This window comes from Nycticebus coucang, chromosome 4 (assembly GCF_027406575.1).
Source record: "Nycticebus coucang isolate mNycCou1 chromosome 4, mNycCou1.pri, whole genome shotgun sequence".
Classification (NCBI taxonomy): domain Eukaryota; kingdom Metazoa; phylum Chordata; class Mammalia; order Primates; family Lorisidae; genus Nycticebus; species Nycticebus coucang.
The window spans coordinates 31519665-31542290 of NC_069783.1; the positions used below are offsets into that span (position 1 = coordinate 31519665).

Below are 22626 nucleotides of genomic sequence, written 5' to 3' on the forward strand. Positions count from 1 at the left end.
TGTAGACATTAGTGCATTTATGGAGTACAATGTGCTGATTTTATATATAATTTGGAATGCTTACATTAAACTGGTGAACACAGCCTTCACCTCACTTACTTAATTATTGTGTTAAGACATTTATACTCTACTCTTAATAGATTTGACATGTACCCTTGCAATATGCACCATATGTGAGATCCCACTGATTACCCCCCAACCATCCAACCTGCCCTCTCCTTTCCCTTCTCCCTCTTCTTCCCTCATTCATGCTGTAATTGGATAAATGAGGTGAAAGCTATGTAGGATGTAATAATAGGATGTAATAGGATGTAAGCACTCCAATTTGTACAAATAATCAACACTTTCTCATTTTTATTTGAACTTCACGTAAATAGAGTTAGAGCATCTAGCCTCAGAAAAGGGAACCCCCACGCTACCTCCACTGATTTCGACTGAGCTGCTCACAGCATATTTTGGTTGGCATCCTTGAAAGTAGCTCCTCATTGTGTTTAAACAGAGCATGTCTGTTTACATAAAGGAAAACAATACATTTTTAGAGAGTTTTTATAAACCACAGATCTATTTACTTAATTTTTTTTCTGGTTATAAAGGCAATACACATAGTTGCATAACTCTGTGAATATATTAAAAGCCACTTGTACACTTTAAATAGGAGAATTACATAGCATATAAGTTGTATTTCAATAAAATTGCTATTAAAGAAGCCACATATGTTAATTATAGAGAATTTGGTGGCTGGTTACAGTGGCTTATGCCCATAATCTTAGCTCTCTGGAAGTCTGAAGCAGGTGGATTGCCTGAGCTCAGGAGTTCTGAGATCAGCCTGAGCAAGAGTGAGATCCCATCTCTAAAAATAGCCAGATCTTGTAGCGGGTGCCTGTGGTCCCAGCTACTTGGGAAGCTGAGGCAAGAGGATTGCTTGAGTCCAGGAGTTTGAAGTTGCTGTGAACTGTGAGGCCATGGCACTCTACCCAGGGCACAGAATGAGACTATCTAAAAAAAAAAAAAAAAATAGTAAATACAGAAAGATATAAAATAATAGCAATCTCTTAGAATCTCATCATGGATATTCACATCTCAGTGTATCTTAGATATCATAAAGATCATGTTCTTGGCCAGGTATGATGGCTTACACCTGTAATCCTAGCACTCTGGGAGGCTGAGGCAGGAGGATCATTTGAGGTCATGAGTTGGAGACCAGCCTGAGCAAGAGTTAGACCCTGTGTCTACTAAAAGTAGAAAAAGTAGCAGGGCTTGGTGGTGGGTGCCTATAGTCCCAGCTACTGGGAAGGCTGAGGCAAGAGGATCCCTTGAACCCAGGAGTGAATACCATGTACACCTGACATTGTGTGGTGACCAGAGCATTTCACCTCTGTGCTCTTCTTTCCAAAATATCATAATCCCAGTCCAATTATGAGAAAAACATTGGGCACATACATATTGTATGTGGCATTCTACATGATTCTGGCCTATACTTCCGAAAACAAATGAGGGTCGTGAAAAACAGGGAAAGACTGGGAGACAAGACAACTAGATGGAACTTAGTTGGATCAGATCCTGAATCATAACGGCAATGTGATTGGAAAAGCTCAGAAAATCCAAACAAAGTCTAGAGTTTAGTTGTCTGTTTGTTTTTTTTTTTTTAATAGAAGGCGGTATATCAGATTCTACTGCTGACAGAAGCTGTGTGGCATTGGATAAGTTACAGTTTCTTCACTCCACCTTCCTTTTTCATCTTTAAAAAAGGGAACAGTAACGGGACCTACAAGAGTTGATGTGAAGATGGCATGAGATGATACAGGGACAGGTGATGGAGGGAGAGGAGCTAGTGTAGGGCAGAGCACGACGAGGTGGTGGCAGCGTTTGCTAAATTAGAGGTGTAAACAAAGCACATAGTGTGTGACTAATTCTGGGTTTCAGGGAAAGTTTCATAGAGATTTCCTGTTTGAACTTGGTCTTAAAATATTGAATACAAAAGGTAGACAAACTTGACAGGCAGAGGAAACAGAACATACCAAAGCTTAGAGGAGGGAATGGCTTTTAACTTTGCCCCCCGCTCTGATTCTCATGGTGTCTTCCCGTGTATGTGCTAATTATTCTCCTTACACCTCTCCCAAAGCCTTTCTTTTCTGCAATGATAACATATTTTTCTAACTATCTCATAATTGTTTCCCAAACTACGTTAGGTCATGGCTGTCAAATTTATACCAAGTGATAAGTCTGCCCCTTTTCTAAGATCCCAGCAATTCTGACAATCTCCCCTTGTTGATGATCCTAAATGTAGACTTTGCTTCATCTCACTATTTGTACCAACAACTTTCCTCAGGTTATAAATACATGATCTAATGTATGAATTCATTACTTGTTGCTCATGCCCTATTATATCTGTACATTTAGCATTGTAGGCCCTAAATTTATAAATACCAAGACATAGCCTGTATTTCAATTCTGGATTTATCACATCGTATGTGCAAAACTCCCTTAAATAAATACCTTTCATGGAGAATAATGTTTTCTGTTTATTTCTTGGCACAAAAGAAAAAAGACATTTGTCTTGCTTGCCTGTTTCATTAGAAAGCTTTCTTTTCTCTCAGGAATTTTGTCCCTCATCAGAAAAGAAAAATATTATTACCTCTTGGATTAAGCTGCCTTTGTTCCCTTTGGTCACTTACTAGCCCCAAAGATCACCTTGTTCAAGATAACCGTTGCCTCAAGTTTTTCCAAGTGCGTGTGTCATGACTTGTAATAAATTACTTCTGACAGTCTTAGCAACATAAATGAGTAACTTATGTAAGATGTCTGGTATACCCTGACAGTACTTGGAATGAAGGGTATGTCCTTGGTGTAGACATCTTCACATGGGAATGCTTAATTTGTCGTCTTCTATGAAAAAGTCAGAAAGAGTCCAAAGCACTAAAAATGTTGTCAGATATTATGTGAGATCTGGCCAGCCACAAGAGCTATTGTTGGTCTTAAGTTCATGAACTGACATCTCAAGTATTTTATAGAATGCGATGAAAGAAAAATATGCTGTAGGCTGATCTTTCCTGCCAACCACTCCTAAAGCGAATAGATTTAAGAGGGTTGGAAAGGTGTAAAATAACTTTTTTTTTTATTGTTGGGGATTCATTGACGGTACAATAAGCCAGGTTACACTGATTGCAATTGTTAGGTAAAGTCCCTCTTGCAATCATGTCTTGCCCCCATAAAGTGTGACACACACCAAGGCCCCACCCCCCTCCCTCCGTCCCTCTTTCTGCTTCCCCCCCATAACCTTAATTGTCATTAATTGTCCTCATATCAAAATTGAGTACATAGGATTCATGCTTCTCCATTCTTGTGATGCTTTACTAAGAATAACGTCTTCCACTTCCATCCAGGTTAATACGAAGGATGTAAAGTCTCCATTTTTTTTAATGGCTGAATAGTATTCCATTGTATACATATACCACAGCTAAAATAAATGAAATTCAGCTTGCTTATTTAATTTCTCTGTGGACAAATAGTTGGCAGGCAGGAATTATTTATAAATAAAAGAGACCAATAATACAGATGGCAGAACAAATAAAAAGTTTCTATTCAACTAAAGTAATTACTATGAAAAATAAATGAAGGCATTCTTTTTTTTTTTTTTTTTTGTGGTTTTTGGCCGGGGCTGGGTTTGAACCCGCCACCTCCAGCATATGGGACCGGCGCCCTACTCCTTGAGCCACAGGCGCCGCCCAAATGAAGGCATTCTTAAACTCCAATTACATATAATTTGTGTGAGCAATTTCAGGATAACCTGACACCTTGATTGTATCAAAATAAAATTGAAGAGGCTGACGCCTCGTTAGAAGGAGGTGTTAAGGAGGTGTTTTTTTCTCTCTTCTGGAAGAAAGGCACCTTTGCTCAGCAAGCATGTAATTCTCAATAATTTAACTTGATGGAAAGGGCTGTTCAGTTAATCACACTTTCCTGGCAAAAACTGTTAGGTACATTTTAAATAATAAGATATCGTTAGGGGAAAACAACAATCATACATTGATTTTTGGGATGTGGTTTCTTTGAAACAAATTCTATTCATTTTATTTATCACTCCATTTAGATAAGAGCTCTTTTCCCCTTATATTATTGTCATCTGTTTCCTCATAACACACCTGGTGTAGATGGTGAAGATGAATCCTACCATGTTTTAATGATCATAAACTCTTATGAGCTTAACTGTTCAACAGGGTATACTAAAAACTAGTCTATACAGACTAGGCAAGATAGAATTATCTAATTTGGTCAGACCAACATAAGGTCCAAAAAAATTTGGGAAACTAACTCTACTTGTACTAGAAGTGTTCAAGTTATGATGAAGCTGTTCTTTTACTTTAATCGTGTAACCTAGTTTACACGACATTTTCTTGAGCCCTTACTAATTATATTCTTTCTCAGTCAGTAGCTTTGTCTTCAGTCAGGCATTTTAAAAATCCTCACTTAGCGCTTTCTTCTTTGCTAGTCCAGCAGTCATACTAATACTGCCATGTCCCTTGGCCTTCCTTGCTTCTTTGAAAATGAGCTCAATGTTCCTTAATGCAACTGTTCGACCCAGTGGTTCAACTTCTTCTAAATAAAGTAGAAATAGCTGTCTCCTTCCGTAATTGCCTCTGTTTGATTTTGTTTTTCAAATCCTTCTTTCATGCAACTTAGTGGGTCTGCAAACTGGTAGCCATTATTTTGCATTTCGGGTCCTGCCTTCTGTTTTCAACGCCAAAATATTTCATGTCCTTTTTCTGCTATGTCCAAAATGTAAGAGAGAAATAATGAGGAGCTTGGTGTTATAAGTAGCTTTTACTTATAAATTTATTGTGTTTTTGTAATTATTTCTGTTCTACAGATAAGCATCCTGAGGTTCAAGCAAGGAATGTCAGTGGATTGATGTGTACTAAAGTTCACAGTGCTTTCTGGAAGAAGCACTATTATCTTCTGCATGCATTGCAGGGAACACTGCATTCTCTTGGGTAGTCTCTCTTTTAAAACAATTTTCATCATTGTGTTTGCAGATATTGATGAGTGTCAGCAAGGGAATCTGTGTATGAATGGGAAATGCAGAAATACCGAGGGCTCCTTCAGGTGCACCTGTGGGCCAGGGTTCCAGCTGTCAGCAGCTAAAGACCAGTGTGAAGGTAAGAATATGGCAACGTGAACTACTGAGATTTCAGCTTAAAGCCCCTGGTCTGAAAATATTCACGTGCACTCTACCGAGAGAAATTACCTGGGTGATTGCTTTATAGTGCCAATAAACCACAGATTTCTTTTTTTTTTTTTAATGTGTGTTCCAACTATTTTATTATTATTATTATTAAATCATAGCTGTGTACAATAATGCAATCATGGGGCACCATCCACTGGTTTTATAACTGGTTTTTATACCATTTACATATTTTCATCACACTGGTTAACATAGCCTTCCTGACATTTTCTTAGTTATTGTGTTAAGACATTTATATTCTACATTTAGTAAGTTTCACATGTGCAGATTTCAATCTAAGTTAGGGAAGTTAATAAAACAAGAGGGGAGAGAGTTAAATTTGGAAACCAGGGCTGTAGTGATCGCTGTCTAGGCATTAATACTAGGAAGATGAATATTGTTCCCTGTGTAATTCTTTACTACAGAAAGTAATTTCCATTTAAACTCATTTAAAGATATTTACATTCAGGGACTTTGACAATGAGGTCATTATATTGAACTGGTATTATGTTGTGGAATGTTAACGAACTTAGCTTTTGTGTTAGCTTTTGAAAATTTTTGCCTTAAAAAAAGAAATCCCTGAAGAGGACTTTTCAGTAAAACTTAAACAGTGTCCCCCTTATACTGAGAAATAAAGTTTGTGAAATATGCCCTGTCCTTATAAGTAATGGTGAGGATTCTGGACTTAGGAGGGTTGATCCTAGACTTTTTAAAGAAACATTTTACTGATACCACCCAGAAATATTTCACTTGCCAATAATTATGTGGTTCCTGACCTTAAAGATATTATGGTATCACCTGTGACAAGCACAAGTGTCCTGAGTTCTTGAAAGGAAAGATCACTGCTTATTTAAAAACAGGATCCACATTACATAAAACCAGTTATTTTATTAGAAGGAAACAAACAATATTTGTGTCCGTATGTACATTTTGAATATTTAATGAGTAAAAATGTTTGTCACAGTGTTATAAAAGCAACAGTGTATGATGATAATTACAAAGGCATCTGTGAACATTATCCTAACAGTCCCCAGTCCATTTCTAGACATAGAATATCATTACAATATCTAATCTAAAAGTGGAGAAAGATAAGCACACACAAGCAGATGCACATATACAGATAAATAACGCAACTTTTTCTAGATTTTGAGTCCCTCTCAATGTTTTTATACTTTCTGACTCCTTACCCCAGTCACCAAGCAGTTCTTATGCATAAAAAATACAAATAAATGGATAATAAGAGGTCTACACATGATATAGGATGGCTACTCTATCCATAGTCCTTGATTTTGAAGAGCTTGTGATACTTTTATCAAAGATAACCAGATACAGCCAGAGCCACCTACCAGATGATCAATTCGGGAAAAATCACTTCAGGTGTTGAAGGCTATGGCAGTCACACTGATGCCCTGATCAGAGTTGGAGAGAGTAATGGTACATTCAGAGTCCCTGTGGGAACTGATGGATGTGTAAAAGTCTCATAGAACTGCTGACATTGGCAAATGCTCTTAAGTTTTATAAAGAAGGTGCATCAAAAAACAACATGAAGTAAATGCCTTCTCACTATAAAACACGAGATCTTCAAAGGAGTAATAAAGAATTAGGTTGACATAGTCCCTGACATCAGGAAATTTAAAATATAGTCACAAAGGTAAAAATAATTGAATATGTGCTATATACAACATGCCCCATATGCATAGATATAGCACATGTCTGTGCAGGAGCCTGAACTCAGGGTCGTCGTTGCAGAACAACCTAATCAGTGGTTCGCAGCCTGTGGGTCATGACCCACAGGAACTGTATTAAAGGACCATGGCATTAAGAAGGTTGAGAACTGCTGATCTAAATGGAGGCAGAAGGAGAAGGTTAGCAGACTTTTTCTGTAAAGAGCCAGATCATAAATAAATATGTGTTCCAATAAAACTTCATTCCCAGTAATAAGCAGTAGGGAGGATTTGGCCTGTGGTCTGTAGTTTGCTGACCCTTGGCTTAAGTGCTTTTAAATTCAGCATTATAGTTGAATCTATCCCAAGAAGCTTAGGTTGGGTTTACAGATTACAGCAAAACATATGTCACCCGTCAGGGAACAGTGGAATTAATGTGTTCTAGCCCATTGGTCAAATTTTTAACTTTTTCAGGATCTTCCCTATTGGTAGAATTACTGACCTTTTACTAGAACAGTTTAAGTCTCATGATGAAATCTGTATATTAATTATAAGCCAGATAGTGTGTAGACGTCCTTATTTGAGGGACTGAGGATAGTGTGTAGATGTCCATTATTTAAGTAACTGAGGATAGTGTGTAGACGTCTGTTATTTGAGTGATTAAGGATAGTGTGTAGACATCCTTTAAGAGACTGAGGATAGTGCGTAGACGTCCTCTATTTGAGTGACTGAGGATAGTGCGTAGACGTCCTCTATTTGAGTGGCTCAGGATAGCGTGTAGACGTCCTCTATTTCAATGGCTGAGGATAGTGTGTAGACGTCCTGTATTCGAGTGACTGAGGATAGCGCGTAGACGTCCTCTATTTGAGTGGCTCAGGATAGTGTGTAGACGTCCTCTATTTGAGTGGCTCAGGATAGCGCGTAGACGTCCTCTATTTGAGTGACTGAGGATAGCGCGTAGACGTCCTCTATTTGAGTGGCTCAGGATAGTGTGTAGACGTCCTCTATTTGAGTGGCTCAGGATAGTGTGTAGAAATCCTCTATTTGAGTGACTGAGAACTTCTTTGAAGCACTGCTTGCCCAGCTTCCTTGTGCTCCCTGCTCAACAGATATTGATGAATGCCTGCACCGTCATCTCTGCACGCATGGCCAGTGCAGGAACACGGAGGGCTCTTTCCAGTGTGTGTGTGACCAGGGCTACAGAGCATCCATGCTTGGAGACCACTGTGAAGGTAAGAATTGTGCTTGATTTTGCAGTCATAAAATGTGAAGATCAGATGGCATTCTGAACATCACCTCCTCCTCTGTCCTTGAACCCCACCTGTTGAAACTTCACAGCGAGGGCATTACATCCCTGTGAAGTGGGGACAGACATACAAATAATGCAGAGAACAGAGAAGGATCTAGGCTCTTTTTGCATTGCTCAGCGCTGTCTTTTAGAATCATGCCAGCCAAGGGCATAAAGAACCAGTTTAACTTTACGACAATAGATGGTTTACCCTGGACGAATAGTTCTGAACTATAACAGCTTATTTACAGAGGAACAACTTCCAAATTTCCAAGTAAGTAAATACAGCTTAACTTTCCAGACAACTGAAAGGTTTTTAAGAGCCAAACATTAATTCAGTTTTGAGCATCTTGCATAAAATCTTCCTGAAATCTGTCCCCTGTGGATGGCATCGTGTGCTCGTGAACCATCTCCACTACCTGCTGCAGCTGAGGCCCTCCCTGTGGTGGTCAGGGCTGCTGAGCCAGTTCTGTGTGTGGGGAGGGGAACATTTCTCAGCATGCTGTTTTCTTCCCTCTGCCACCAGCCTGTCACTTGTGATCAGTGTCCACCCAAGCAACAATCTTTTTTCTCCCTCTTTTAGAGCCTATCAGTTGTAAAACCAGAAACATGCATTGGCAGGGTTGTCCCCACATGAAAGTCAGAGCTTTTGAGAGAGAGTCTGAACTCCACCTTTGGGAGAAGCAGGTGAACGTTTTAGGGAATGGTTTTGTGACACCCATTTCAGTGGCCTCAAGTCCCTTTTTGCTCCAGGTTCTGTGGGTTGGAAAGATCCATGATAGTTTATAGCATCTCGCATTTCTGACCAGAGAACTTGGCACAGCAGTTACAAAGTGGCTGAGTCCCTATCCATACTCTGCTGCTGTTGCTAGGAATGTAAAATGACTTGGCTCTTTTGGAAGGCGATTTTGGCAGAGTTTCAAAGGTCTTAAAATATATACTGTTTTTGAATCAGTAAATTAACTTCTAGGATCTTATCCTCAGGTGAAATGTTCTTAAAAGTGTTAATAACACCAAGGAAAAGTTGTAATTAATATACCTATTGAAAAATAGACCACTGGTCAACTAAGTGATAAATCAATATAGTAAGGTATGATTGTATCTGAAAATTTATGTTTGAGGAGCTTTCTAAAGTATGGGTACATGTTAATGATTCAACACAGTTGTCCAAGTTGGAAGGGGCAGTTGTGTCGGAGAGACGCAGTAATGGAATAATCTATTCTAGAACTAAGTAGGCGGAAAGGGATATGGTAAGGAGCTGAAAGCCTGACCCCACCATCAGTGTTACTTTTGCCCTGATTCCTGGCCAAGCCAAGAAGGTAACCAGGCAATTAAGTCCTAGGTAATTGACAGTCATCAGAGGGCATGTTCCTCTGTTTTGTTTGTTTTAATGTGTAACTATCTTAAGAGAAGTCTAAGGTTTTTATTCTAAAAATGTCCATTACCTGAAAAGTCAAACAAAAACTTTTTAGCCAACCTTTTCTTCATTACTGATATTAATATATATATTTCAAAGATAGTACATCCAAAGCCTCTTATGGAATATGTAATCAGGCCCCTTTTTTCTTAAAAATCAGGACTAATTTCCCTAGTGTTCTCGTTTTAAATAGAATAGGAGCCCATCCAGCTAATTCAGAGCTGCCTCTGCAACTCGTTAGCTCGTCAGCTTGCTAATTCCCAGCTAGAACAGTTTCTGACGCCCAGTGGTATTTAGCTACAGTTAACAGAGGAAGGAAGCACCATCTTTCTTGCTGCCCTTTATGTTTACATGTGTAACTTTGCTCTGATAACTCTGGCAAAGCCCTTGTTTCCTCATGACATTATCCTGTGACCCTGCCGGCCTCCTTGTTGAGTCCTAGTAGAGTCCTGCTCCCAAATGTTGTGTTCTGTCTGTTGGCTGCTTACTCCAACATGCTCAGTAACCCTCGGTCTGCGATGATGGGGAAGCTGGGGGGCTCAGTTGGCCTGGTTCTTACACTAATCTTTCTTCAACCCCTAAAAGAGGTTGTCCCTGCAGGTCTCTTAGAAAGCCTGAGAAGACTCATTACTTACTCAGTCTTCTTGTAACCCTTTCTTCTTGGTCATTTCTTTGTGGACAAAAATCAGAAAAAGTGGGGAAGACCTGGTAATATTTCCTTCCTTCGGATATTTCTTTCCAATTCAGAGTCATTTATTTATTCGTTGATCTACTTGTTCAAATAGTTACGGAGTGTCAGGTTTGTGGTATTGTGTTCTAGGCACAGGGCATACAGCAATGAACCAAACAGAAATTCCTGCCCTTGTGGAGCTTACATTCCAGTGAGAAAGGTAACAATGCATATGCTGAATAAGTAAAATGTATACTTTGTTAAATGGCAGTAAATGCTACGGAGAAAAATGACATGGGGTAGTTGAGGGAAGGTGGTGATTTTAAATAAGGTGGCAAATAGAGGCTTCTTGAGACAATGACATTTGATTATTTATGGGAAGAGCATTCCGTTCAAAGGAATGGCAGGTGCAAAGGCCCAGGGGCAGGCTTTGTGGAAGGGATGAGGAGCTTCATACTGGCATTTTCAGCTTTTGATGCCTAAAATGAATATTCAAAGGAAGATATGTGAGAGGACCAGGAAGGTGCGTGAGAGGAGCAGGAATATATGTGAAAGGACCCTTGCATTTGAATAGAGGGGTGAGTTCCAGACTGAGGGCCGCAGCACATAGAGTGTTTATAGCCGTGAAAGTGGATGCAGTCACCAGAGGAGGGAGTGTGCTTAGGGAAGCAGCAGCCTGGACCCTCCAAGATTTTGGAGTAAGGAAATCAGTAGGAACCAGCAAAGAAGGCTGAGGATAAAGTGACAAATGAGGAAGGAGAAAAACTAGAATCCCAGAAGAGAAAGTGTTTCATGGAGAGGGGAGTGATGAGCTGTGTCAAACATTGCTGCTGGGTAAGAAGAGGGCTAAAAGTCAACCATGAGAGTTTTAGTAAGGTAAAAGTCTTTAGTGACCTTGACAAGCTCAGTCTTGGTAGAGCAGTGACCAGAATTGACCCTTGTTTTCCTTAAAACCTGTTTCTTAAATCTTAGGAGGAAAATGGCTATTTACACCACCCCAGGCTGCACAGAACCATCTTCAGTTGGGCTCTCCTAATGTTCAACCTACTCTTTTTTGCTTTGGAGGTAGATAAAGATCTTGCAAATGAAAGAGGCCGGATGAGGTGGCTCATTCCTGTAATCCTAGCACTCTGAAAGGCCAAGCCAGGTGGATTGCTTCAGCTCAGGAGTTGGAGACCAGCTTGAGCAAGAGTGAAATCCTTGTCTCTACTAAAAACAGAAAAACTAATTGGGCATCATGGTGGGCACCTGTAGTCCCAGCTACTTGAGAGGCTGAGGCAAGAAGATCTCTTAAGGTCAAGAGCTTGAGGTTGCTGTGAGCTATGATGCCCCAGTACTCTATGGAGGGGATAAAGTGAGACTCTGTCTCAAAAAAAAAAAGAAAAACTTTCAAAAAAGCTTTAAACTAAAACTAACTCTAATATAATGCACAGAGTTTTTAAATGGACACAATTATTTATAAACACTTCATGTGTTTGTTCCCTTACATTCATTTTCTCTTAGATTTTGGAAAGTGAATGAAAATCATGCTACTTTAAAGTAGTGTGAACAGAATCGACAGACTTCCATTATGCTGAGGCAAACATCTAGATTACAGAGTATTTTTCTTGTTGCTGAAATTCATCTTCTCAGGATTCTCCTTGATCTTTTTCAAATTGATATATATTTTTTTTTTACATAATGCCAGTGATCAAATAATGCTTCTTCTTGTTTTATCTCCATTTCCTACAGAGCAAAGAAAGAATTCAAATTAAAAACTCATCACCTACTGTACACTCATTAAAATAGTGGTGGAGCTGTTAGAATAAACATGGCACATTTGGAGCTCCAAGGCCAGAACTTACCTGAATTTGGGAATGTAAATGGTCCAGCCACTTTTATTTTATTTCATTTCCTTTCATTTCATTTTATTATTTTATGATTCAAAATGTTACATGCGTATACACATTTTGGTTATGAAGTGTGTTTTGTACATTTTAGGTCAAAGTTACAAGTGTGCCCTTCGTGCAGAATGTCATTTAGGTCAAAGTTATAAGTATGCACTTTGTGCAGAATGTGTGCATTATACCTACCCATTAGGTGTGAATTAACCCAACCCTGCCTCCTCCCTCCCACCTGATTCCCATTGAGTTTACTTCCACACGTGCATACTAAGTGTTGATTGAATAGTTCCAATTTAGTATTGAGTACACATAGGGTTTTTTTTCCCATTCTTGCGGTACTTCACTTAGGGCAATGGTCTCCATGTACCTCCAGGTTGTCACAAAAGATACTAGATCACTCTGGGGGGGGGGCTGGGGGCTTATGGGTGAGTAGTACGCCATGGTAGAAATATACCACATTTTATTAATCCACTCATGTATGGATGGGCACTTGGATTATTTCCACATTTTTGCTATTGTGAGTTGTGCTGCTATAAATAATTGAATGCAAGTATCTTTATGATTTTTATCTTTTTTTTTCCTTTGGCAAATACCTAGTAGTAGAATTGCTGGATCCAATGATGGTCTACTTTTAGTTCTTTGAGGTATCTCCGTTCCTCGGGTATGCTGGTATTTCATGGAGGTGGTACTAGTTTGCAGTCCCACCAGTGGTGTGTAAGTGTCCCCTTCCCTCTGCATTCTTTCCAGCACTCATTGTTTTGGGACTTTTGTCACTTTAGGAAACAGTTTTTTCAAAACTTAAACATAAACTTATTGTATGATCCAGAGATTCTATTCCTAGATGTTTACTCAAGGAAAATAAAAGCATATGTTCACACAAAACCTCATACATGAATGTTTATAGAAACTATTAGTGGGCGGCACCTGCGGCTCAGTGAGCAGGGTGCTGGCCCCACATACTGGCGGCGGCAGGTTCAAACCCAGCCCCGTCCAAAAAAAAAAAAAAGAAAGTAGTAATGGCCAAAATGGAAATAACCCAAAATGCTTAAAGGTGAATGGGTGAACAGATTGTAGTATATTTATATAATGGAATACTACTCAGCAGTAAAGAGGAATTAACTATTGATGCATCTAAGAACTTGGGTGAGCCTCAGAAATGTTACATTGAGCAGAAGCAAACTACAAAAGGTGGGAATGCCAATACCATGGCTGGGGTGGGACAAGATGTGTGCATATTCGTTGAACTAGACTCGTAAAATAGATGAATCTACGTATGTAAATCATGTTTTAGGAAAGTTGGGAAAACGCATTAAAGAAACAGTGATAATCTGCTTTAGTGGAGATAAAGTCAGGTCAGCTACATTTTGTGTTTCAGGATCAGTGTTGAAAAGCATCTTAATTCTAAGTGAACAGTCATTATAAGAACTTTTTTTATTTTGGTAGGAGGAAATGATAACACTACTCTCTTGTTTTCTTTTGTTTGTCCTGTGAACGGTACAGAAGCCAGTTAACTGGTTGGTTGGGTTCTATGAGGAAAAGTTAATTGCTGTCACCATACTGGACCAGGACAGCAGGGCGTGTAAGAGGAGATTGCAGCAGGCTCCCCATTCACGTCTTCCTGGAATTGCTCGTGTATTTTAGTAGCAATCATAATAATTTGTGAGAAATGCCATTGAATGCCAAATTCTGTGCAAACAAGGTTTTGCTCCTCAGCTTTCTTCAATGTTAATAATTTAAATCCTGCACAGACACAACAGAAGGACTCATGGAATGTGTCAGGAATAATGAGTCCTGAGTAGGAGTAAACGTGGGAATAAGCAGAACTCAAAACAGATCTGCCCAACATTCAAGTGCAGTGAGGGAGGGTGGGCTCACACTGAAATCCTAGCACTCTGGGAGGCCAAGGCAGGAGGATTCCTTGAGCTCAGGAGTTCAAGACTAGCCTGAGCAAGAAGGAGAACCCCCGTTTCTACTAACAATAGAAAAAAATAACCAAGTGTCATGGTGGGCATCTATAGTTTCAGCCTCCTGAAGAAGGAGGCTGAGGAGAAGGATCACTTGAACCCAGGAGTTTGAGGCTGCTGTGAGCCTGGGCAACAGTGGGAGACTGTCTCAAAAAAAATAAATTACAGTGGAGGGGTCATTAATTGTTTCACATTGTCACAGTCAAAACTCATTGGTTATGAACACTACTTCTGGTTTCTCATATGCTATAAATATATACATTTTTTAAAATCCAGGCAACGTCAGCCTGTTTGTGCTAGCTGCTGAGTGAGGACTTCAGCAAGGCTTTTTTGGTTGTGCTGATTTGCCTCCCATCCAGAAGTTCCTCCTCCTTCCCCTTCTCTATACCCTGCTGCCAAGACTACAAGTACATTTTTTCCTATTATATGAAGCATTTTTTGACCACTATGATATTTTTCCTCAAAATTCATATGACCCCTAAAGTTGGTGCTATTCTTTTATCAAATAATTATATTTTGTGACATTTCTTAAGTTAAATCATTTTGGATTTGTAAAAACAATTTAATATCATATATGCTCATTTTTATTAACATAATTTTTTAAACATTTCTTTGCTTTGTTGTTGTTGTCGAGACAGAGTCCCACCCTATGTCCTGAGCAGAGTACAATGGCATCATAGCTCACCTGTAACCTCAGACTTGGGCTGTGGGCATCCTGCTGCCTCAGCCTCTGGAAGCTGCTGGGATTACAAGCGCCTGGCTGGGTTTTTCCTTTTTTTTTTTTTTTTATTGGTGAGGATTCATTGAGGGTACAATAAGCCAGATTACACTCATTGCATTTGTTAGGTAAAGTCTCTCTTGCAATCGTGTCTTGCCCCACAAAAGGTGTGGCACACACCAAGGAAATGAACTCTCACTCAGGCAAGTCTCAAACACCTGAGCTCAACCAATTCTCCCTTCTCAGCCTCCCACAGTGCTGAGATTACAGGCGCCTGGCTATAATTTGTTATTTTGAACAAACATTTCTCTTTGGGGGCATAGACCATGCCAGAAACTTTTTAATCTTTTTTTTTTTTTTCTTTTTTGTGACAGAGCCTCAAGCTATCGCCCTGGGTAGAGTGCCGTGGCATCACAGCTCACAGGAACCTCCAACTCCTAGGTTTAAGCAATCTCTTGCCTCAGCCTCCCAAGTAGCTGGGACAAGAGATACCCACCACAATGTCCAGCTATTTTTTGGTTGTAGTTGTCATTATTGTTTGGCAGGCCTGGGCTAGATTCGAACCCGCCAGCTCTGATGTATGTGGCTGGCGTCTTAGCTGCTTGAGCTATAAGCGCCGAGCCTTAAATCTTTCCTATAATGCATAATAGGAAATATTTATGTAGATAGATATATAGATAATGTGATATATACTCTCTATTTATGTATAAGTAAAATAAAATGCATGTATAAATAGATCAAGCATAGTAGAATCTCTGTTGACCACCCAAGGGACTTTAACAAACTGGTCAACATATGGAGGTGGTCAACATAAGGAGTTAGGCCTGTTGTATTAGGTCTTCTTAAGGAGGTGGTCAGTGTAGGGAGTTGGTCAACTATGGAGGTTCTACTGTGTGTTTGATGCACTTAACAATATGTTTTTGAAATATTTTTATTCTCTATCACCAAGAACATAACCAAGTAAATTATTGTTAATAGAACTTTGACTTCTCTTCTTCCATTTAATTTTATTTGATGTTTAAAACTTCCCTTTATTATTCAAAGCCAAAATCCTTTCAAAATGTTTTATTTTTAAAAAACTGCCAGTCAAAAGTTACCCATGCATTTAGAATTATGCAATATAAATGATATAAAAATAATGCATCTTTGTGTGATAAGAAAAAGTGTCTAATTTTATGATCTGTAGTTTATTTAATCTTTTAAAATTTCTAAATTGGTTTGTAGATATCAATGAGTGCCTGGAGGACAATAGTGTGTGCCAGAGAGGAGAGTGCATTAACACTGAAGGGTCGTACGATTGCACTTGTCCAGAGGGATTCCAGCTAACTGATAATAAACGATGTCAAGGTACTTGTCATTTTTTTGCTTACTGTATTAGTTCCTCAATTCTGCAGTGCTTCCCCATGACAGTCTGTAGTTTTGCTGCTTGCTTTATATATAAGTAATCTATGCCAATTTGTGTTATTAAAATAGCTCTCTTGGGTCTGCATCAAGTTTGGGAAGGCATTGCTTTGTCTAGCACCATGTCAACTGAAACTCCACTCATGTCAGAACTGTGCCCGCCTCACTTTGCTGAGACCACCCATGCTTATATACTAACCTTGGAACTGGATTCTAAATTATCTCTTCAGCTTTTTTAGGTCCTTCATGGGAATATTTCATTTTGTCCCATAGTTGATATTTATCATATGTCCTTTCCCAGGTCCCTATTTCTACCCAAATAGAAATTGCTTTTTTTTTTTCCCCCCCCTAAAATTTGGGCAAACTTGGTCCAAATTATGCAGGATGAGGTTTTATGTTTTTTCAAAGTGCTCTCACATGAGTCTCCCATACAGTACTGTGGACACAGGTATTGACGAGAGCACAGCAGCACAGCACAGATACTAGTAAGCACAAGCTCAGTCACGGCTTTCATTGCGCTGCTTCGGTGTGCTGAGTACTGGCGGTATCTCTCAATTCTCACAGCAACTTAAGAGCTACCTTGCCTGTGTACATGAGCAGCTGAGGCTCAGAAAAGGTAGTTACCATCCTCATCTCTCCTGAGAAGTAGAGCTGAGATTTGAACTCAGGTCTTTTTCCTACGTAGCCATACCAGTTATTATTACATTCATAGTCAAAAGAAAGATGACATTAAGATGAAGTGATTTTTCTCACAGGATAACACACCGAGTCATTTTGACACTGTGTCTAAAAAATTAGGTTGTCTCGATCCTGCTGTCCCAATATTTTTACCTATATCTGCCTGCCCCATAAGTTTTTCTGTATTTATTAGTCTTAATAAATCTATGCCTGTGTTTCCATTGAAAACTCACACTTATATCTATCTTTACATTTATGTATTTCTGATACTTGGATAAATATTGTTTTTTTCTTATTTTTCCCCTGTCATTACCAAATTGTCCAGTATATTCCAAAGTACAAATAAATAAAATATTTTTGGAGTTTTTCTTTATCCATTGTTACTGAGCATGCACAACTTTTTTTATTCTGTCTCCTCTTAGATGTTCCAAATAGCAATATTCTTGAAAGAGAGGATAGTTTCTCCTCTCTAAGCTCTGGGGCTAGAATATTATTATATCATATATCTATATACTTGTCCATACCCAGCTGTGTGTTGCCATCATAAAGCAATATGATGAATTTAAATTTTTTAATTTTTCTAGTACACTAATTGTGCCTCGATTTAATGCAGTAGATAAGGAACATTTGAATTATGCATATATGTGCTTGGATTTAATGCAGTAAAGAAGGAACATTTAAATTACAAATTTACGTGAGAATATTTCCACTTTGGGACTTTTACATTTTAACAAAATGAATCTTGATTTATATAAAAATACCAACAGATTGAAAAAAAAAGAAAAGAAACTAAATGTGAATCCTGTTTTTATTACAAGCTTTTTGGCTTAAAAGCAATATTTTCTTTTCTAATTCCTCTTTGGTAACAATTTCTTTTAGCCAAATTAAGGCAAAACCCAAGTTTTAGTATGAATGGCCCAAGGTTTCACATTGCAAATTTTGTAACTTCTAGAATTAAATCATATGGAACTAATTTAGTCATCCAATTCATTAATTGCCCTTCTATTTTCTCTCAATATATAAAATTTGTGCCTATGGTTTGATGTCAGCTCTCAAATAATGTGACTGCCCCCAACATATGGGGGTTTATTGACTATCTGTCATTCTGAAATTTACTTCATTCTCTCTCACACTTATTCCTGTTTTCCAGCAGAAGTTAATATATCTGTTTGAATACTGTACATCCAAATAAATGAAAAGCACTTGTGAAGCAAGTCTTAGAACTGTTTACGAAGTAGTGTCAGTGAATTTGTTTTATCGGCTTCCTTCTCCTGTTGGAGGGGGTTTCTGATCTCTTTCCACTCTGTCACTGAAGGCAGCTTTGTGATCTTTCACTCTGCCTGAAGTTAGTAGTCTACTTCTCCTTTATCCCAGGATCATCCCAGCATTCTTTAGATAGGCATAGATTTCACAGTTTAATTCTGAAAATGTACTCAACGGCAATGCTAATTACCATGGGCATGTTTGAATAACAATGTGTAATAGGCACAACCTTTAAACCTTACCTAATATTCTGAAGATACTGTCAAATACAATAAGGCATTTTCAATTGAAAACATGTTTAAGATACTTTTTTCCCCACAAAACTAATGATGATATATAGACAGTATGGAATTTCCGTGTTAATAGTCTCTTTAGGAATGTGGCAGGATACATTTGAGATTCAAAACACAGTTCAGTTTCATGTTCTGACTTACATATGCCAAATTGTGAATTTCTGTGGAATCTCGGACCCATGAAGGAAACCCAATTTAAATACAGTCTGGCTTTCAGCTCTGAGTTACTAGCAGCATAGTTTAGAAATGCCTCAATAAGTACAATCCAAATTGAATGCATATGTTCCAGATATTCATGTTGCTCTTTCTTAGCAGTTTCCTGGAAAAAAGTCTGGGAATTCATCTTCAGTTCCTGTCATCAAACTTTTTAGATAATATTTGTTAATCAGTGACCTGCTTTGATGCAAGAACTTTGTGCACATTAATTCTCTATGCAAAGTTGCAAAGCAGGTAGCTTTTAAAGGACCACATTGAGGCATATGTAAAATAAGGAGGCCTTGGATAGCTGCTGGGTGTTGACAAGGGGAATAAGGATTTTGGGCTTGAGCTCCAGGAATTTTATGGCATTTTCTTGCCCAGATATCAGAAATTTGATAAAAGAAGTAAAGAGTTTCACAGAGTGAAATCATAATGAGAAGTAGACAAATAGAAAATGATTCACCGATCTTCCTTGAAATAGAAGAAAATTAGTGACTGGGAGATTAAGAATGGGAGGATTATTAAGAAAATATGAGTACTTCTTCCTTGGCTTCTTATTTTGGTTTAGCAGTGAATAGGCCAAATAGTCTGAATTATAGGGCAGATGAAATGGTAAAGAGTTCAGGATTACCAAAGAGAAATGGATAAATCAATAATTGCCAACATTTCCATTGTATAAATATCAAGTCAAAAAAAAGAGCCCCAGGAGATGCAGGGAAAGGAGTGACTTTATTGAGAACCACAAAGGCGATGGCTTGGCGTGTTCTAGAAGTCACTAGGAAGAGCTCATAATCTATACATTTTCCCTGTGCCTGTTAAGCTTTGCAGTGTTTGTGTGGGTTTCTGTACGGAGGACCTCTTCAGCGAGAGCTCAAGGAAGTCCCTCGAGACTTCAGGAAGACAGGAAAATGACCTTGGTGGGGCTGCCACCTGGATAGTGCTAAAGACTTGTGATCGTTTTTTTGACCCTAATTAACCAAAAGAACCTTAACCAATCACTGTTAAGTTAGTAGAATATAAACATAACTGAGACATTTGGTGATGGACAAACATAAGGTTCCTTATGTTGTGATCTTGGCCACTGTTAGCCACCAAAGTTAGAATGAGTGTGAGAACTGTTTCAGTTACCCTAAATACTCCAGTGTTTAGAAGTGTCTGGTGACCCTTGCCACGGGGGCATAATTGCTCACATTGAAGATAAGCTGAGTGTAAGATGGTCAAGACACGTCTAACGGCTGTGTGATCTTCTGTGAATCATCCTAACAGTGGCTGCTGCCTTTGACCTTAGTTGTGTGTTAGGGCTGTGCTGAGTGCTTCATCCTCCTCCTCTAGTTTCATCATCCCAAAGCCATACGAATATGAGCTTCCCTGGTCTGAAAGGCCTTTTTGTACTTTTCTTTCTCTTACTCATGTTCAATGAGATGTAGACTGGAGTGTATTTCATTGACATATTCAGATATTAGTGAAGTACCACTTATGAGCCAAACATAATTAAATAAGACAGTCCAACTTTGCCTTGAGCAGCCTTCTGGGGATGGACAGGCGGGGGTGTAACAGGGTGTTACTGGCTGGAACAGAGTTGTGTTCATGGTGATGGGAGAGGACAGAGGAACACACAGCATTCTCACCGAAGGAAACTATTTCTAGGCTATTCACTCAATTGGAGCATTCCTCAAACCTCCAGTGTGTCTAAAATAAGGGTACCTTTAAGTTGAACCTATGAAATTGCTGTTTTGGTAGGTCAGAAATGGTTGAACACTGGTTATTTCATGAGTCAGCTGAAATAGTTCTTCTCTCATGACAGTTCAACTTGTTTTGTGGCCTCGTTAAATGCACAAACAGTGCAGCAGTGCCACAGCGTAAACGTGCATCCATTTCATAACAGCTTTTCCTTACTGTGTGCCTGATAGCATATGAAAACAAATCAGCTTTTTCCCCATGATTTAAAACTCTCTTTTAAATTTCAGATATTAATGAATGTGAACAGCCAGGGCTCTGTGGTCCTCATGGGGAATGTCTAAACACAGATGGTTCTTTCCACTGTGTCTGCGAACAGGGCTTCTCAATCTCTGCAGATGGCCGCGCATGTGAAGGTAAGGTGACCCCTAAGGAATCGCGTGGTTATTGTGCAATAAAGCAGAGAGGAGCTTGCTCTCTGTTTAAACCAGGAAAGACTTCAAGATACTAAGAGGTACTCATGATTCAAGGCTCCAAAGTATGTGTGTATCAAGTGACTCATACTTGAATACATAGCTCAGGGTTTGCTGGGCTTTACAAATAAGATAACCTACAGTTACGATGGCGAAAATTCTCACAGATGCTTCCAGTGCTGGTACTGAGTTAATGAGTCAAAATGTACAGGGACTGATGATTTAAAACTCAATGGAAAACTGTGGCAACTTCTCCATTGTACCCTAAGACTCTTCCTCTTTACATTGGGCTTTATGGAGATCATCTCGATCATCGTGTTTATAAGAAATAACGTCTTGCTGGATTTCTCTGTATTATTGTGAATAGAGATTTTTCTAGAATTATTCCTCTAATATCCTTATTGTTAAGCCAATATATTTACTTATTGGTAGATTCTTTTAATTTCAGAATATTAGGGAGTACATGTGTTTTGTTTACATACTTCATTGTTTGTACAGATAGAGTCAAGGTTTTAAGTATGCCCTGCACCCAAATAGTGTGCACAGTACCCAATAGGTATGAATTTACCCATACCTTCCTCCCCCCCATGGCAGCTGATTACTTACATGTGTGCACTTAGTAGTTGATCAGTCAGTTCCAGCTTGATATTGAGTACTATATGTGTTTGTTTCTCTGTTCTTGTGATGTTTCATTTAGAAGAATGGTTTCCATTTTCATCCAGTTTGTCAGAAAAGATTCTAGGTTGCCACTTTTTATGGCTGAGCAGTACTCCATAGTATGTACCACATTTTATTAATTCATTCATGTATTGGTGGGCACTTGGGTTGTTTCCACATTTTTGTGATTGTGAATCGTGCTGCTATAGCCATTCAAGTGCAGGTGTCCTTTTTATAAAACAACCCTTTGGGTGTATACCCAGCAGTGAGATTACTGGATGCAAGGGTAGGTCTACTTTAAGTTCTTTGAGGCATCTCCAGATGGTTTTCCATAGAAGTTGTACTAGTCTTCAGTCCCACCAGTAGTGGATGCCGAGAGGAAAGGACTGTTATACCACGCCAGTAGATTTATTTGCCTATAAGTGTTTATTATTAAGTCAGTTGTAAGACAGTTGTTTATTATTAAGTCAGTGTTTATTTGCTAAGTCAGTTGTAAGACATTAAGGTAACACCGTTAGCTTCCTTTTTACAACCCCTGTGTGTATGCAGGAAATACAACACTGGTTATTTTCATAAGATTTGTGTTCTTGGTGACCTATTATAGTTCGATAAATTGAGGAATGATTTATCTGAACCATTTTAAAAGCAAACTGAGAAGATTCTTTTTAAATATAATTTCAGTTCTTCTTTTTGAGAATCTATGTTATTGAAACACAGCTAATATTTTAAAGAAGTAAATTGCAAAAGTTCTGTTCAGGTCAAAGACAGTACCCAGATTCTTTGCTCTAAAAAGTAGTACAACAGGAAGTATCTACTCTCCTTGCTAGTACCAGAAGGGAACCAGGCCAAGGACCAGCAACAGGTTCATCTGAAACTAATTATTATTATTGGGAGGAATAAACTGATCTCATAAAAAGCAAGAGATTGTTGAACTTGCTCTCCTGCTGAGCAGACAAAACGTGGATACCAGATTTGGCTTCAAGTGGAAGTGAGATAGTAGGGATTGAGCAAACAGATTGAAGGGTTTGGAAGGGATCAGAAGTTGGGGAATGGAGGAAAGCATCATAAAAATGTGGGTGGTGAGAGATTTATAAGGAATCCATACTTCAGTGGCTCAAGTTTTCTGTTAATTTTATATTTAGAGCTCCGAGACGAGAGCTT

At 38.8% G+C, this 22626-nt stretch overlaps 1 protein-coding gene across 16 annotated transcripts in view; it reads left to right on the forward strand.

Moving 5' to 3' along the window:
* The window catches only part of LTBP1 (latent transforming growth factor beta binding protein 1), a 476142-nt gene that overhangs the window by 361343 nt on the left and 92173 nt on the right, over positions 1 to 22626 (forward strand). For all 16 annotated transcript variants that reach the window (XM_053588228.1, XM_053588226.1, XM_053588219.1 and 13 more), the window contains 4 exons: positions 5034 to 5156; positions 7995 to 8117; positions 16050 to 16172; positions 20626 to 20751. In XM_053588228.1, the coding sequence (XP_053444203.1) occupies positions 5034 to 5156; positions 7995 to 8117; positions 16050 to 16172; positions 20626 to 20751 (495 nt within the window). The remainder of the gene's footprint in view (positions 1 to 5033; positions 5157 to 7994; positions 8118 to 16049; positions 16173 to 20625; positions 20752 to 22626) is intronic.